At 42.2% G+C, this 14,901-nt stretch overlaps 1 protein-coding gene and 2 non-coding genes across 3 annotated transcripts; all 3 read left to right on the forward strand.

Moving 5' to 3' along the window:
• Positions 1-1,468: 1,468 nt before the first annotated feature.
• Positions 1,469-14,878, forward strand: pprc1 (PPARG related coactivator 1). The gene is made up of 14 exons (XM_042434048.1): positions 1,469-1,664; positions 4,380-4,475; positions 4,616-4,765; positions 5,010-5,090; positions 5,185-7,318; positions 7,900-7,953; positions 9,043-9,103; positions 9,405-9,472; positions 9,771-10,488; positions 10,604-10,804; positions 10,934-11,009; positions 11,112-11,233; positions 11,573-11,724; positions 14,400-14,878. The coding sequence occupies exons 1-14, from the start codon at positions 1,581-1,583 to the stop codon at positions 14,498-14,500; spliced, it is 4,098 nt and encodes a 1,365-aa protein (XP_042289982.1). The 5' UTR covers positions 1,469-1,580; the 3' UTR covers positions 14,501-14,878.
• On the forward strand, positions 11,344-11,483 carry LOC121912284. The gene has a single exon (XR_006100049.1). It is a non-coding gene; the product is annotated as a small nucleolar RNA SNORA50 (small nucleolar RNA).
• Positions 13,294-13,428, forward strand: LOC121912285. The gene has a single exon (XR_006100050.1). It is a non-coding gene; the product is annotated as a small nucleolar RNA SNORA50 (small nucleolar RNA).
• Positions 14,879-14,901: the final 23 nt, after the last annotated feature.

The raw sequence follows: 14,901 nt of genomic DNA on the forward strand, positions 1-14,901 counted from the left end.
GGGCCCAATAGCGTCATGTGATGTTGTAATTACATGGTTTGGCCACCATGACAAATTGGCTTCACAGCCCGGCGCTGTTCCTGGGGGCTTGACACGCTCCCTATGTGGATATAAAGGACTCATTCTAAGGCAACAAAAACACAATTATTCTTATTTTAAGGTGATTATACACTAATTAAAACACACTCATGAATATTATATTCCATTTCTGCCAATAGATCTCCCCAAATCTTACACACTGGTCCTTTGAAATAAATGTTTAATATGACCTGGAGACTTTAGCCTTGATGCGTGTCAAGTCCATTTCTGATCCTATTATTGTTTGCACTAATGACTGTTCTCACATTGCAGCACTTTACTTAGATTTTGTTTAATAGCCTATTTATATCTTAGATATTTTATACTGTCTGTGGGTGAATCAGCATAAATCACTGTAAGGGGGATAAAAAAAATAACTCAGCAGAGCCAGGGATATATAGATCAGAAGGGGGGGGGGGGGGGGGGGGTGAAATCCCCACCATCCTCCTGGGCAAATCACATCCTTGTTCAGCAAGTTTCTTTGTCTACTAGATATCTACTATTAAAGCCGTATATTGACACTGTAAAAGTATGTCCTATAGTTTGAGTTTTCTTTCCTCCTAATCTAAAGATAAAATAAACAATCAATTATGTATCATGACAAATAGACAATCAGGCAAAACTGCAGTAAAGAATGCCCTAGAGGGATATTATAGCACTTCTGTAGATAAGAGAATAGTTGCAGGTATTAGTTGTTCAATACCCTCAATAAAGTAGTTGTATTTTTCCTTTTATCTATTCATGTTTATTACATAATGTAAACCTACCTGCATGTATTTACAGATTATTTGTATCATGTTATCCATAATATTATTTGCATATTATTTCTGTTGTTTGATTTGTATGAATCAGAATCAGAACCAGGTTTATTGCCACGTAGGTTTGCACATACAATAAATTTGTCTTGGTGTTATGGTGCATAACAGGCAAAAATATACATAAAATTAAGTAATCCTAAATAATATAAAAAGGAAAGAAAGAAATTTACAATAAAAAGTATGTAAAATATATTAAGTGAGTAGAGCTGCTACAGGTTTAAATTTTAAATTGAAGAGAATGAGATGAAATGTACAAAATATTGACCAGGAGTAAACAGTATATGCAGTGTGCAATTAATAATAACAATAATAATAATAATCATCATCATCATAATGATCCATGGTTTTGTGTTTTTTATTGTGCTCCATATCTGCCATTACTACTATGGCTAAAAAAAAGATGATATAGATAACAAAAAACGGAAAAGTTATGTTTTGTGCCTGATTTTTCTCCTCTTTTTTTAAGCAGCACAAAACAAAACAGCCAACCACTACACGGCAGTATACTGACACAACTCGTGTATTTAATAGAACTACAAAAACGTGAACACGTAACCCTTGACCCCCGCCGTCATTTAGCGTCATTTTGCCGGGAATGTCGGACCACGTGTGTCCTGCCGGCGTGCTTGCGATTCATTGCTTTTCATCCTGAAACGAGTCGGTCCAGGGGAGTATACTTGCAAGATGGCGGTGCGGTGGGGAGCAGCAGGCGAGGAGACTTTAACTGCCTGCAATATGGATTTCTTCCCCATGGATACACTAGACGAGGTAACGAATATGTCCTACATTTTATTTCCTAGCATGTAATCTCTGCTGTTAGTAGTTTTGTGTCATGTTTGAGGAGCAGCGCAGAGCTCCGTATACACTGCGCATGGAAAAGTGACACGTGGATGTAACCGTACAACCACTAAAACTTATTTTAAAAAGCAGTGTTTTGTTTTGGGGTGTTTACAGCAAGATAGACATCTGCCCGTGTGTATATTAAACAACACGGGACGCTTCACTATGAATGTGTGCGTCTCATATCTTAGCTGTACATCAATGCTAGCTGGTGAGTCAGTGTAGCTCGGCCGGCTAGTCAGCCTCACAGATTTCAACCTTTTAATTTAAAAACACGTTTAAATAAGTGAAGTGACAGCTGTGTTTTCTTATTGCTAGTTGACCTGGCATGTTCATCAGTTGTATAATTAACAATCTGAGTGTATCTATAAGCGCCATCGGTGGAGTTTATGTTCAAAAGTCATCTTGGTGTGTAACTCACTACCTGATTCATTCACACGTGGTGACAAACATCTAGATTTGTCATCATTTCAGTGTAGATGTAAACTACTTCCTTGCAAATCGTTTTGTAGCATGATGATGATTGAAGGTGCAATGGTATTTTTATTGCCATGGTGTAGTTTATAGGCTCCACGCCAGCACACTGCAGTAATGTGTCATCGTTTCAGCGATGATGCACACAAGGATGAAGCCATAAATGTAGAAAGTATGTCGCTGTTTTTTGCATATAACCCCATGATTGCAATCAGTGTAGTTAACTACACCTGCGAGTACGATTATCATCTGTGACACTGCTGCAGCAAAACAGTTTTTCATTCATAATGTGTGTGAGTGAGTGTGTGTGTGTGTGTGTGTCTCCACATGTGGTTTAGTCGTGGTCAATCACATGTTGGATTCCTTCACACATGCGCAGCAGACACACACGCTTCCATTTAATTTATGAATAAACTGTCTGTAGTTTTCTAAGATTTCATGCAAGAATACAAATATTAAAATGTTGCCAGTTAGTTTGCAGTATTTTAAATATATCACACAGAGGAGTGATGATGTAGGCCCGTATTCGTCGTTGTTGTTGTAGTGCAACACGTGGGCTGCGTATCCTCCCTTTGGACGGGATGGGGCGAGGATCAAATATGTCTGCGCGCTGTGTGTGTGCATGTGTGGACAGAGACACGTGGGTCATTGTAAAAATCTACTGCGTTCATAGTTGAAAGTGCATAATGTTATCAGTTTGTTTGCTCTGTATGCTGAAGTGAGTGTATATGTTTCGAGTCTGAGGTGGTGATGTACACGAAGTGAGTCTACCTCACATGTTATGTTGCACATTTCAATCCTTCGTCCAATTTTATATTTATTTGTCAAAGTTGCATTTCTAATTTAAGTATTTCAGAGTTGCTACTGTTGTTCAGAGCTTTGTCAGTGTTTTCTTTTTAAATATTTTGAGTTGTAGCATGTACTGAATTTATATGTAAACTTATTTTGATTATTTAAGTATTGGTCCTGCATGCCTTATAGGTACTTGCTCCAATGTTCATGTTAGGGCTTTGCAATATATCAATATTATATCTATCATGATATGAGACTAGATATAGTCTCAGTTTTTGGATATAGTAATATTGTGATATGGTATAAGTGTTGTCTTTTCCTGGTCTTTTTGTCTCTGCATTACAGTGAAGTGATTTTTTTTTTGAACTCAGCAGACTGTTCTAACTGTTTTTATTTGCCTTTACCCACTTAGTCATTATATCAACATTGCTGCTTTACAGCATTACTACATTACAATATTGTTGCAATATTGAGGTATTTGGGCCAAAATATCATGATATTTGATTTTATCCATATCGCCCAGCCCTAGTTCTTGTATATTTCTTATTGTAATGCCTCAGCCATCTTGTTTTTCTCTTCTTCAAGCTGAAACTACAAGCACGTGCCCTCCTCTTCCCTCTGGGGTTTCCTCTTCTGTCTCTCCTTTTCAAATGCTAGACTTTAGCTTAGACTCATTGTCAGCTCCAACCAGTAAACAAAGTTAGGTTGACCTATTTTATTATCCAACTGTACACAGACTAGACTTAGTTTTCTGTTAAGTCCTTGATTGGTTTGAAACAGGAAGTTGACTCTGCTCCTTAATTCATTTACAATGTACAATACTGGTTTTGTTTACATATATTTGTTGACTTAGGGCACCTTAAAGCAACAAATGTGTCCAAGAGGACACACAGGTTCTTAGAACTACTAGAAGTACTTAACCAAAGGCAGCAGAAACAAAACAAAGGCAAGTCCAGTTATAATAGAAATGAAGCCCACTGGACCATATATGATATGACAATGTTTATTCCCTGGAACAGATCTTTGACTGAATTCAGGAGTAAATCTAAGTCCCAGACCCAAAATAACCCACGTCTATAAACTTGTACAAGAAAAAACACAGTAAGCATTTTTAAATAAAGTGAAATAAAGATTTTTTAAAAAAAGTTTGCTGCATCGAATGAGCAGTTTAAAATGTTCAAAATACTGACTTGAAGGGGGTTTTAGTTATTTTCTTAGATTTAGTGTACTTGTGTTATAAATTTGTCTCTCCACTTGTTTCTTTCAATGTGTTTTACCAAAAGTCAGTAACCATAGTTATATCTTGCCTTAATCATGTTATCATTTCTATCAGTCCTGTTTTTGCCAAGAAAATTATTTTTTTCTCTCTCTCTTTAGGCTGATGGGTTGAGCTCTGGGGAAACCCTGGAGGCCCTTCAAAGCTGCTTAGACCCCTCCATCCTTTCTATATTTGAGGACACCCCAACAACAGAGGCAAGACTAATTTCACATCATTTTTAAACATTAGTCTTACAGTAGCCTGAGAGATATCTACGACGTGTGAGTGTTGTACAGTTGTTTGTTTATACTTGTTGTTGTGCATGCCTTGACCTACTGTCCATGTGTTTATTTAGACTAAAGGAATAGATGATGAGAGTGAAGCCACGCTGCTAACCGCCCTGACTGAAATTCTTGACAATGTGGATGATGAAAACCTGTCCCCGTTTGACACACTGCCTGACTCAGACCTATTGTCAGGTCAGAAGGGCAGGGAACACTCTCCGGTAAGTGCCCAGCTGTCGTACATAACTCAGAGTGTCTCACAGATTCCTGCTCTGTACATCCCCCGTCTGGCCCTTGAGCTTGGGTCAGGTTGGTTTTAAAAGGGGGATGGAAGGATAATCTGCTGACCTATGTGATTTCTAAACATACTTTTTAAGTGTTTTAAATGTTTATAAAAGTAAAACGTACCCATAAAGTGGATAAGCATTAACGTCCTTATGCAATTGTTTGTTTTTGTCCTTCTAGCTCAGGAGATTGCTGTGTCTGTCCCGTTCCCCCCCAGAGAAAGATACACTATGTAGTGCAAGACCTTTATCAACTGGAAAGGTAGCTTTCTCCCCATGTAAGCAGTATATATCAACTTTTACAGGAGACATATTTCAGAATTTGACTGTATATTTGTCTCCCTGTCTGTACCCAGAGCCTCCCCAGGATACAGTCAGACTCTCTGCAGAGAAGTGATGGGGAAGAGGAGGAAGATGGCTCTCTCACTCTGAGCCCAGTGAGCCACGATTCGTCTCCTGACAACGACCTGCTTGGCTGGGAAGGTCTGACCCTCCCGCTTCCTGTCACCTTTGAGCAGGAGTGTGAGGATGGTGTTTCAGTGAGCCTGGGGGACTTGGTCAGGCATATGCACCCGTACTGTATGGCCATTTGTGTGGAGAATGACGAGGGGGAACAGATGCTGCCCGAAGGAGGCATCTTACTGGAGGTTGTAGACCAGGGGGAAAATGGAGAGCCCATCCTGGCCATCCCAGACATGGACCTCCCTGTCTCTCTGCCACTTAAAGAGCAGTCTTCAGAAAATGAGCAGAAAGTTTCAGAGGATGCAGAAGAAGTGGCCTCAGACAGTTCTGAGCATATAGTCGTCGATGATGATGACGACGACGACGACAACAAAGATGAAACGGTCAGCGAGGTTCCAGTGAAAATTGCATCCCCAGCAACATCAGAATCATCTTCAGATGTGAAAGATGAGATGATCGTAAAGAAAGAGAAGGAAGAGATTAAAGCGAAAAGCCCCTCCCGGAGAAAAAAGAAAAAGAAATGCAAGAAAGAGTGCCAACCCGAACCTGTGGAGGGAAGGGTCCTTAGGAGTGGCTCGATAAGAAAGACAGCAGAAGAATTGTCCAAAAAGCCTGAAAAAAGGTTAAACAAAAAAGAGAAGAAAGTCCCAAAGGTTCCAGTTGCCTCAGCTCCTGCTTCTTCCTCTTCAAAACCTAAGAAATTAGATTCATGCCAAACTGAAACACAACCTGAGGTCACCACAACAATGTTGTCACCTGAAATTAGTGTGAAAGTTGCCACATCTGTGTCACCTAGACAGGACACAATGCTGTTAAGTGCTAGCCCTGAGAGGAGCCAACCTAGCTGTCCACCCACAGCAGCGATTTCCCCGCAGCCCGATGAAATGGCTGAACAGACGGCAACAGCTACTGACAAGCCGGAAGATTCATCAGCAGCTCCCTCTGCTGTCCTGCCTGCCACCCAGGCAGCGCCAGTGTCTCCAGACTGCCCTGCAGCTGCTCCCAGCACCGAAACATCCCAAGTGACACCAGCTGTTAGCGAGGCCCTCCCTCCTATGGCTCCTGCAGTCCCAGAGCCAAAGCCCAAGTCCCTCAGCCTAGCGGAGTACCGGCGGCTCAGACAGCAGAAAAAACCTGCACCAGTGGAAAAACAGGACGACAACAGCACCAAGTGGCCCAGCCTTCCAGAGCTCCCCAAAGAGCTCCCCCCTATTCCCTGCCTGCCTGACCCCAGCCCTAAAGATCCTCGACGCCCCAACCCCCAGGCAGCGAAGGTGGAATTGGAGGAGATCAGACCTGCCTGGCAGCCAAGGGGACCGTGTGCACCACCCACCCCCGAGGCGCTGTTGGTGCCACCATCCTACATGGTGGCCTCGTCCAGCAAGGTTCCCGCTGCTACTGCTGCTGTTCGCAAACCTCAGCAATCACCAGAACCCCAAACAGTTTTGACCCCTAAACCTACTCTATCCCAGAATCCTTCAGGAGGAGTGCCTAGTTCAGTGAAAAATGTACCCGCACATCAACCCACTGCAGCTCAGCCTGCAGTACCATGTGTGCCTCAGAGTTCTGGATCTCAATCTTCTTTAAAACCATCCACTCAGCTCATGCCATCAGCAGGCGGGAGGTGTCCTCCTACGCTTTCAGGAGATAAGAGTGAAGTCATCGAAAGGCATCAATCTCAGCCTGTATCTCCTAAGTCTGTAGAGCTCAGTAAAACCTGTTCTAAAACCACTACAGAGGCAATCACTGCTACTGTGCCTGCTCCCACTTCCCCCCAGACCACTGTTTCTCAGAAAGCGCCAGAGGTCACTGCTCCTACCGCATTAAATAGGCCCAGCACATCATCCAAACCCATAACCACCGATACCCAGCCCTGTTCTACTCTGGCTACACATCCCATGTACTTCCAGAGCGAAAAAGCGGAATCTATTGTGCTTGAAGCAAAAAAGAAACCCACTACAGCAGCGGTACCTCCAAAGGCAAAGAGCCCCACACAGGAGCTGATCGAGTCCTTCACCAGTGAGATAGGTGAGCTTAAAGTTGATTCTATAACATTATTAAAAAGGCAGACAGTTAATGTCTATCTCATTTCTATTTTAACCCTTTTTTTTTAAATTAAGGACAAGTTTTTTTTTTGGTGAACAAATACACATTAAACAGTTAAGAGACATACTAACAAACTGGTATTTATCTACAAAGCCCTTGCTGGAAAATTGCCTTTTCACTCCTCCTCTGGAACTCCAGTTCAAACCTAATCTGATCCAGTGATTGGCTGATGTGCAGGCATCCCATATCAGGAATGATTTAGGAAAAGCTGCGTCAGCTGTTAGTGCAGTAAAATAATATGCAGTGTCACTGTAAAAAATCGAAACCCTTGCGCCCCATCTCCTACACCTATCTGTCGACACTTTAATTGAGCCCGCGTCCTGTTTTTATTGTCTGTTCTGTTTTGTTCACGGCCCTGTTCTTCTGCTTCACTGTAACTGTAAACAACATTGTTGTAAAAGAGCTTGCATCCACAGCCAACCTCTGTATAAATGATGGTTGAATAAGTACAATATTGTCATGTTTTTCGAATACAACTGATGATATTTATGATATTTTTATAGGTATTGAAGCTGCTGATCTGACCAGCCTGCTGGAGCAGTTTGAGGAAACCCAAGGTAAGCAATATGAGAGATGAAAATCACTTGCTGATTTTTTTACTGTATCACTGTGTATTTTTGCTCATTCTTGTTTGCCAGTCTGTGGGGGGAATGCTGTCCATTTCATGTTTGACAAGCTTACACAAGCCCTGGTTTGTTTGTTTTCATCGAACCATGATGCCCATAATTAATTTCTTGCATTAGGGTGCCTGTATTGGCCAGTAGCTTAGTGGGCCACATAGTTTACTACCAGGCTAAATGTAGTCAGCAGTATCAGTTTTCCAAGTGTCGTAATGGCGGGAAGTAGGGTATAGTATTGCAACACTATTTTTGGTTAGTAGTAGTAGTAGTGAGTGGAGGAATCTTGACTGAAAGGCTTCAAACAATAGCAAATGCCCACTCAAAGAGCTCAATTGATTATAACATCTGCACTTATTTTGTGCAAATGCTTAGCAGTAGGTCATCCGTGAAGACACAGGACCGTTCCCTTATATTTTTGATCAACAGAGACATGTACAAGCGCCATCTCAGAGTTCATAGTCCACAAAAGAGACCTACAGAGGAAAGATCTTATCTGGCTGTTCAAATGAACTTGAAACTTATCTGATCCTTCCAGAGAAGTGTTTTTAAGAATTGTGGGATACTTCTGACTGTTCAAAAAGGCAGGATCTTTTTTTTTTCTACTGAAACATTCCCTTTTTAAGAGATGGGTGCTGCGGAGGGCAGAGAAGCTGCTTTGTGCTCTTGTCTGCTCAGCTGCTGGAATTCTGCCCTGTCCGCAAATCCATTTAACTCTCACCCTGCTGTCTTTGTTTGGGCGGATGTACAAGCCCCCAACCCTAACAAGTGGCTAGTCTGTGCATGTACCGTTACTCATGTTAGCAGGCTTGTTATTGAACCAGCATAGTGTGTACTGTGGTCAGAGCTGCTGACCAAATGACCAAACTATGGAAAAAAAACACTGTGCATTTATATTACCTGACATTAACGCATTATTATTCATTGCATTTACATTTTTATCCACACATTTCTTAAATTTCTCAGTTTTTGGTGTTGTTACTATTCTGTCGCTCCTTGTGCTAATGCACTTATTCCTTCTCTCTTCAGCCAAAGAGGAACAATGTGTGCCGGAGGTCTCTGGTAGAGCAGCAGCTGTAGGAAACTCTAGGTGAGTTACCCTACAGCCCTCACGCTGCTCTGTGTGAGTGATGGAGTGACGGTTTCTCTGCAAATTCCTGGGAAAATGAAACCTGTATGCTGTGTGTGTGACTCCACCTTTTGCCAAGACCTACCGCAAATCGTGATGTTGTCCAGCCTCAGTAAATGGTCTTCTGAGTCTGAATCAACACAACCTTGCTTAATGTGCTTTTTGTCTAGACTTTGCTGCATTCTCATCCAAAGACAAACAGAAGTGGGAGCTGCACTGTTTACTTGTGATATACTAACAGCCTCTTGTCTCCCTTCTGCAGTGTTGAGTCGGCTCCAGAGAAAACGGTAGTGGACCGTGTGAGAGCTAATGATCTCTCAAGTACTGCAGGTAATTCAGCATCTTGATTTTTGGTTTCATTGTGTGCTCATTAAATTGAATAATTAAAATAACAAAACACATATGGGAAAAGTTTTTTTTTTTTTTTCAATCTCTATAAAGCAACAAATCAGAATTTTCATTCTGCTCTTGTATCCCACATGCTTCCAACAGCACAGTCATTAGATATTATCTGGAATAGTACGTCATGATCAGATACGCTACATTGCAACACAGATGGCCCACTGGTCTTCATAGTTGGGTATAATTCTGGTGCTCTTTTTTTTTTTTTTTTCCCCCTCTGCTTCAGCTCTGACTCCTCCAGCCACTCCTCCCCACCAGATGTGGAAACCTCTGGCCCCTGTGGCCCTGCTGGGAAAGAGCAAGGCTGCCGAGGCCTCAAAGCCGAGCCCCTCCAAGGTTATTCAGATAGAAGCCCGACCCCTGCCCTCAGTCAGGTCCCGCAGCAAACCCACTCCTGCTGTCGCCACTGTAGCCCCCGAGCTAGCGTGCATGGACCACGACTACTGCCTCCCCAACAAAGGTGCTTCCAGCGGAGAGCCAGGCAAGCGCTGGAATGTCAAACAGCAATCTTTCATCACTATTAAACCAATTAAGCAACCCACTGCAACCACTACAAAGACATCCCCAGCTGCCCCAGAATCCTCTCTCCAGTCTACCATAAACCGTGCGCTCACAACCAAAGCGCAAGAATTTCCACTGACAGAGCCCCTGGATCACAGGACTGATAGGATGGAGAGCAGCTCTGTTCTGGAGACACCTGACGCTTCTCCTGCTCGGCAAGAGAACGATACCACTGTTAAAGAAGGCGACCTGAGGCACGGGCCTTTCAGCAGGTCCTACCGTCGGCACGCCACTTCTCGCACACCCAGCCCCAATGAGAGGACTGGAGGCCGGTCTAGAAAAAGAAGATCCCGTCGTTCTCCCAGCCCTGTGTCCAGCGGTTCAGAATCGGACTCCCATTCCTCTAGATCTCGGTCTAGTTCCCGCTCTCCATCTAAGAAAAGGTTAGGCCCTCTGTCAAAACATCTAAAGTTTGTGCAACATCTTAATTCCCCGTTTTATAGTGTTTATGATTTCCCTTGATCCTCACTTGCATTCCTTCCCTTTTCCCCTTTTTAGGTATCGTCCCCGTCACTCCGAGAGTTCCAGCTCCTCTTCCCGTTCTTCTTCTCGGTCCTCTCCCTCGGTGTCCCGCTCCCCTCCCAGGAGGAGAAGGTACTCATATTCCTCTTCTCGTTCTGGCTCATGGAGTCGCTCCAGATCGCGGTCTCAATCCCCTCACAGTCGAGCTCAGTGGAGTAGAAGCAGAGGATTGTACAGGTACTTTTGTTACATTTACTGTGTATTAACTATGCATCATGCTCATCTGATTGGTAGTCATTGCATGGATTGTACAACTTTTTCACTTGTGCAAACTAACTACTAAATGCTTCATCTTGTCTTTCACAGTCCATCATACCGGCCCGGCTATGGTCAAAGGCCACAAAATGCTGAAGAGGTGAAGAGACGCAAGGAGAAAGCCATTGTGAGTTATTTTTACTGTGTGAACTATTTTGCCAAGACACCTGTGTGCAAAAAATTAGTGTTTTCACTCTGGATCATATGATTAACAACTTTCCTTTCTCAGGAGGAACGGCGGGTTGTTTACATTGGTCGAATTCGGGGCACAATGACCCAAAGGGAACTCAAAGACCGCTTCTCTTTATTTGGCGAGATTGAGGACTGCACTCTGCACTTTAGAGATCATGGGTAAGTACATATACAGCTAGTATTACACATGCAAAGATTTTCAGTGTTATTTACTGTTGTAATAAGGGCCTACTGTACTGATTAAATTTAATAAGGCTAATATGAACATATTGCACTGTCTTTGAACCTTCTTGGTCTTGTCCGTGACCTCTTAGGCCAAGCTACAGTGCTAAAGCAAAACCAGGCTTGTTCATAACTGGGGCCTCCTGGCAACACTCCCAGGTTGCTCTTTTAAAAGCAAGTCACAGCTAAACACAACAAAAGGCCTGTTTTGACCTTAGTTAGACCTCTAGCAAACTGAAAATGAATACAGGCTGATGCTTTGATTATCTGTCACAGGGACAACTATGGGTTTGTGACTTATTACAACACCAAGGATGCTTTCACGGCCATTGAGAATGGAAGCAAGCTGCGCAAACCTGACGAGCTGCCATTTGATCTCTGTTTCGGTGGAAGGAGACAGTTCTGCCAGACCAGCTATGCTGACCTGGGTAGGCATGGTTTTATTTCAACGGGCATGATAGATGGTCCTTTAGCTCTTACACACAGTGTTTTTACACAAGTTTGGAGGTTTTGGCTGCAGTTCAGTCTGATACAATGTGCTCACCACAAACTAAATGCCACTGAGCACCATTGTACTGTACTCTACATTGAACCATAGCCAATAACTCCAAAACTTGGCAAATCGCATGGTAACCTGGGACGATCACAGTGCAGTGCCTTTTAAAGTGCCTTTTATGTTTTTTAAAAGAAAACAAATGCACATTTTGTCAAAATATGAAGATTTAAAAAGACAAACTTAATTCCACTCTGGTTTAAAGTTTCTTTTGTGGCTTTTTAATTTTTAGAGACCAGGGCCATAATTATAATGTATACAACCCCTCCCCAATAATCAAATATGCTGTCCCAGCAATATATTGATATAAAAATATAAATAAACAAATTGCTATGCTACGACGGGCAACCATGCACCACCGTCTGAAATAATCGTAAGCAAATATAATCATAACTAACACAGGCGTATTCAACTAACATTAATATCTTTATTACATTATATATTTCAGAAAGCCCATGTGAGGTCTGAGTAAAGTGTCAATCAATTTCATTTTTTTGGGCAGCCTCAGAATAGATGGAAAGTAAGCTGAGAGCAGTGGAAAAAATGAATACGAGTCAGAGTACACAGCAGTACAAGAGATGAGTCAACATTTCTTGATATAATAATCATCGCCATTCAGATCAGAAATGGTTAGTGATCCATTCCTGAACATGACGGCAAGAAACACCACTTGTTTATTGATAATATTTCTTTCGTGTTCACTCTGGTGCATTCAGAGCGGGGCAGTGCATAAAGAGAGAGAGAGAGGGAGAGAGAGCATGAGGATGCTGACACGGCAGGGAGAGCAGGTGACATGGAGGTGAATGAGAAAAAGAGAAGATATTGATGGTTAAGACCGAATAATGACATCACAACAGTCTAATCCTAATGTACAGACTCCTGTTGGCACATATGGAGATATGTGTATCAACATTCTCTCTAGTCATTAGTTTACTGATAACATTTCTTTCGCCTTCACTCTGGTGCATTGAGAGTAAAGAGAGGGTGAGGGAGAGAGAGAGCATGCGAATGCTGACAGGGCAGGGAGAGCAGGTGACACGGAGGTGAGTGAGAAAAAGATCAAATATTAATGGTGAAGACCGAATTACATCACAACAGTCTAATCCTAATGTTAATTTACCATGAGGTATCCCTCTAAGTATAGCTTCTCATGTCTATTTCAAATAATACAATCAATCAGGGAGAGAGTTTGAGACAATGACAGAGCAGACAGACAGACAGGCCAAGATGAAGGTGCAGGAGAGGTAGAGGAGGAGCTTGGACCTCATCCAGATCTGCCAACTGTGAATGTCATACCTAGTCAAACCCTATCAAATAGGACACTCTGCTTTCAGGAGAAATGGCTTAAAGATTAGACTTGGTTCTATTACAGCCCCTCCTTAAAGGGCTCCTCTGTTTCTGTTGTGCTTAATAGTTTGCAACACAAAAGGCTAATATGAACATATTGCACTGTCTTTGAACCTTCTTGGTCTTGTCCGTGACCTCTTAGGCCAAGCTACAGTGCTAAAGTAAAACTTGTTCATAACTGGGGCCTCCTGGCAACACTCCCAGGTTGCTCTTTTAAAAGCAAGTCACAGCTAAACACAACAAAAGGCCTGTTTTGACCTTAGCTAGACCTCTAGCAAACTGAAAATGAATACAGGCTGATGCTTTGATTATCTGTCACAGGGACAACTATGGGTTTAAGCTTGCGTCAAAAGTAGGGGTGTAATGGTATATGTATTTTTTTCCAAACCGTTTAGTATGTGACTTTCCTCGGTTCAGTATGCTCCCGGACCCAAACAATTACTGTCAAACTAGTTTAATAACCCACTTACTGCGACATGCGGAATAATAATTCTAGAGCTCAAGTTCCACCCGGAACGTTTTGGCAGTGCACCCGTTAGCTGTAGCGTGCTCATGGATGTATGCCAGGGCCAGTTTAGCCAAGGTAGCCTGGTTACCCTGTAGTGACAAACGAGAGACCCATAACACTAACAGAGTGCAGCACTATTATTAAAATATGACTCTGTAGCGAATGATACCACGTCTCCCCGTCCCTCTCCCCTCTCTGGTCACTCTGCCTATGAGTGACGCCCTTTCGGGGGGTGTGACCTGGAGAGGAGAAAATAAGGAGAGCAGAGCAAACGCTGCTGCCTAGCCAAGTTAACTTATAAATATGTCAATAAAAACAACAATTTGCTAAACCTTGGCCTCAATATTTTGACTTGTCTTCATATAACCACACATAGATGTCTGTTTATATGGGTATGGTTGCACTTTATTAATCCCTGATCTCTGCCATTACATACAATGAAACAAGAAAAAACAGCAATGTAATTTTTAAATATTTTAGAATGTCAGGAAATGAGTTTTCATATTTTGAATTTTTTCTTAAGGGGGACCCCCAGACCCCCCGGCAGATTTGGTCCCCCCCCCAATATTGACTCCATGGCTACGGCCCTCCTAGAGACACAAATATTGAAGTGGTTCAAACCAAATGCAGTGTGTTCAAATGTGCTCTCCGATTATTTTAATATGATGTTAACTTTGTCCTTTTCCTCATTTCAGATTGCAGTAGAGAGTACGAACCGATGCCTGCAAAAGCCAAGTTTAATGCACTAGACTTCGACACTTTACTGAAGCAGGCCCAGCAGAATCTGAAGAGGTAACAGGAGGCCTGCCGCAGGAAGCAGCTGACACTTACCTCAGAGCCGAAGGCTGGCTCCTCGACCTGCAACACTTGTCTTTACATTTAGTTATTGAATTAGTTTGTTTTTTTTTTTATTTTGTTTCTGCAAGCTAACACCTTCTATTGAAGTGAAGATTTGTAATGAAAGTAGTAAAAGAAGTTTAAAAAAATGGAATAAGTGAAATAAGATAATTTTTTAAAGGTTTATTTAAATGTAAAATCAAATTTGAATTGTATGGAGAGAGAGAGAGAATCATTTTTAAAAGGGGGGAAAAATAAGTGGAACTCCCTAAATATTGGGAGAGGATGTAATACATATGAATGTACTACAAACATAAATAAAAAGGAGAACCTGAAATGTCTTGTCTGTTTTTGAGTGCA

This window comes from Thunnus maccoyii, chromosome 14 (assembly GCF_910596095.1).
Source record: "Thunnus maccoyii chromosome 14, fThuMac1.1, whole genome shotgun sequence".
In the NCBI taxonomy this organism is placed as follows: Eukaryota; Metazoa; Chordata; class Actinopteri; order Scombriformes; family Scombridae; genus Thunnus; species Thunnus maccoyii.

Bases quoted from the DNA above. Each gene is read 5' to 3' on its own strand.
- pprc1 (XM_042434048.1), top strand. From the start codon at position 1,581: ATGGCGGTGCGGTGGGGAGCAGCAGGCGAGGAGACTTTAACTGCCTGC. The intron at 4,766-5,009 runs GTAAGTGCCCAG...TTGTCCTTCTAG, and splicing joins AGGGCAGGGAACACTCTCCG to CTCAGGAGATTGCTGTGTCT. The intron at 9,104-9,404 runs GTGAGTTACCCT...TCCCTTCTGCAG, and splicing joins GCAGCTGTAGGAAACTCTAG to TGTTGAGTCGGCTCCAGAGA.